At 41.6% G+C, this 2,726-nt stretch overlaps 1 protein-coding gene across 1 annotated transcript; it reads right to left on the bottom strand.

The window, feature by feature from the left end:
• Window positions 1–411: 411 nt before the first annotated feature.
• Window positions 412–2,722, bottom strand: CSUI_001238 (uncharacterized protein; the record flags this gene model as incomplete). The annotated part of the gene is made up of 1 exon (XM_068061444.1): window positions 412–2,722. A coding segment is annotated over one exon (144 nt), but the record flags the coding sequence as incomplete, so codon positions are not given.
• Between the last annotated feature and the right edge of the window lie 4 nt (window positions 2,723–2,726).

Below are 2,726 nucleotides of genomic sequence, written 5' to 3'. Positions count from 1 at the left end.
ATCTATCTTTCATCTATCTATAATCTCTTCTCTCCGGTCAGCAGGCTTGAAGAAAAAGATAAGAAAAGAGAAGACTGAGAGCCGCAGTCCCTTCTTTCGACTCTTGTATACTCGAATCAGACTTTCTCTTCAACCTCTCTCTCCTTGGTACAAGCACGCCGGAGATCAACAGAAAGAACTAGGACTTCTTCTTCTACTCCTTTCTTCTTGTCTCAGGAGATACTTCCAGTCGCATCTGCCTAACATGGAGAAAGGGGAGATGTCTCTCGCTCCCCAGGCCTCTGTCTTGTTTTCTACTAGTTCCTTTGCTGAGAGAATTATGTGAATAGATCGATGTGAATGGAGTAGAGAGATAGGAGGATAGAGAGAGACAGTATGAAGCTCTTCTCTTTCTTTCTCTCCCTTTTCATGGTCTCTTATGAATCTCTCAGATCCAGGGCCACACATCTGATTTGTTTCGCCATCACTTTCTGTTCTTTCTATAGAATCTCTGCAGTTTTACTCTCTCCTTTCTCCAAACATCTACCTATCTATCTTTACTATCTATCTACCTATCTATCCAGACTTGTCTCGATTGCGTAGACTTCTTCTCTTTCTCTCTTTTCTTCCTCTTTTTTATGTTGAAAGGACTGCGAATAGAATGAAGAGCTTCCGCCACAGGTGAGATACGGCTCAGCAAAAGAAGAGAAAGAGTAGACTGCTTAGGCAAGTATCTAAAATGTTCTTTCTATCTCAATCTTGACCACTTCTTTTCGTAAGAGTAGCGAATTGCGCAGAGACGGAGAGTGTCCGGTCCCTAAGAAGAGGTAAAAGATTAAGAGAAGGAGAAACTCCTGCGTTCTCATGGTTAAGGAGATAAAGAAGTGTCGTCCTTACAGATAGATGTTTGCGTGAAGTCCTGGTGTTTCACTTTGTAATGAACAACTTCTTATACAGGGAAATGAACGCCCCTAACTCATCCAGTCTTCTCACTAAATCTTTCTACATAACCCTTCTATGACGCTGCGTTTTAGCTGTCCCATATCTATCTTTAGACTTATCTATCTATCTGTCTGTCTGCTCATCTTCTTTAATCTATCTGTCTATCTTTGATCTATCTATCGATCTATCTATCTTGAATCTATCTATCTATCTATCTTTACACTGTCTTTTCAAAGGAATATAGGTCTATCGTTACATATGTGTCCGTAGACTTGTGTCGCTTTGGATGCATCTGAATCTCTTTGTTCCTCTTTTCCTGTCGAAACAGAAAGATGAAGCAAACCGAAGGTATGGATATATACATACCTTAAGCCCCCCCACCAACTGATCTGTCAGTGTATCATACAAATGGATGCGTCTGAACCGGAGAAACAGGAAGAAGTGTATCACGTAGGAATATGCATACGCGAACGTGTAGGTATATGAAGAGATGTGTGTATATAAACATGTATCCGAAGATATATGTATGCGTACGACTATGGATACATATGTATGAGTGTATGTACAGTGGCGAAGATGAGTGAGAGATAAAAAGAGAAGAAAGCAATACCAGACCGACTCTCCTTGTAGGTATCAAGAGAGCTGCCTCCACGCCCGGAGAGAAGCAAGAGGCTTTTAGAGAGAGAGGGCTTATAGGAATCTAGAGCATCCCTCCATCCTGTTGCGATTCAATAAGAAAAGAAAAAAGGCTGAGAGACGTCTTATGTGAACAGAAAGGGAAGGGTATCTCGATATTCTGTATGAAGTGGATAGATAGACATCCCCTCTGGCTGTTTGAATCGTAAGAAAAGAAGGACACCCGCCCCCCTCTCGTCGCCTACTTCCCTGGCTTAGGGTGTACGCATCCCCATAGATTAGGCTCCAGTCGACTGCACCTATCTATCTATCTATCTTTAATCTATCTATCTATCTATTTTTGATCTTTCTATTCTCTGTATGCATGCATGCACTCTGAGACTCTCTCTCGTCTTCCCTACCCCCGACAGAAACGTTACGAACAACACGAAGAGAAGGAGAAAATCTTTCTCTACGCAAAGAAAACAACAAAAGGAAGCCCTGTAGACACGGCTATGAGCAGGGAAGGGGAGTGTATGTACACCCGAACAAAGAAAGAAGAGAGGGAAGAGAAACAGAAGGATGTTGTCCTTGCCACGTATGACCTAAAGGAACTGTACATTAAAAAGATGGTAGGAAAGCTCAGGAAAGAAAGAAAGAAAGAGAGAGAGAAAGAAACAAGGAAGAATCGGAAGGATAACTAAAGTAAATCTTCTTTCTGAGTCTCTCTCATTTCGTGAGTGAGTGAGGGACTTCTGGAAGGACGAAGAAGAAGAAACAACAAGAGCAGGACGGTGTGCGATAATGAAGAAAACATCTTCGTTTTGCTTTTTCTTCTTCCTTTACTTCATTTCTTCTTAATTCTTACAGATCTTCTGACACTAGCAGCATGGGGTGACTGTGCTAAATGAGAGAAGGATTCTCCCCCTTCAAAAAGAAGAGAGAGAAAGAAAAAACTTCTCGGAAATCCTGGCGGGGGAGGTGAATTGCAATCAGGTGTACATACACCTTCATAGGTAATCCATATTCATATATACCCATTCACATAAATTCATACCTGTACGAGAATACATACCCCCCTACATAATGATACAAGTCACATTGTCTCCTCTCTTGAGTGTATGTGTTCTGGAAGGCCGCTTTTCTTTCTCCTTTCTTCTGTGCTTTAATCTTTCTCACTCTTTCTTTCT

This window comes from Cystoisospora suis (assembly GCF_002600585.1).
Source record: "Cystoisospora suis strain Wien I chromosome Unknown contig_490, whole genome shotgun sequence".
Classification (NCBI taxonomy): Eukaryota; Apicomplexa; class Conoidasida; order Eucoccidiorida; family Sarcocystidae; genus Cystoisospora; species Cystoisospora suis.
The sequence above is the reverse complement of the archived record's forward strand: the minus strand, read 5'-3'. Positions and strand labels throughout refer to the sequence as shown.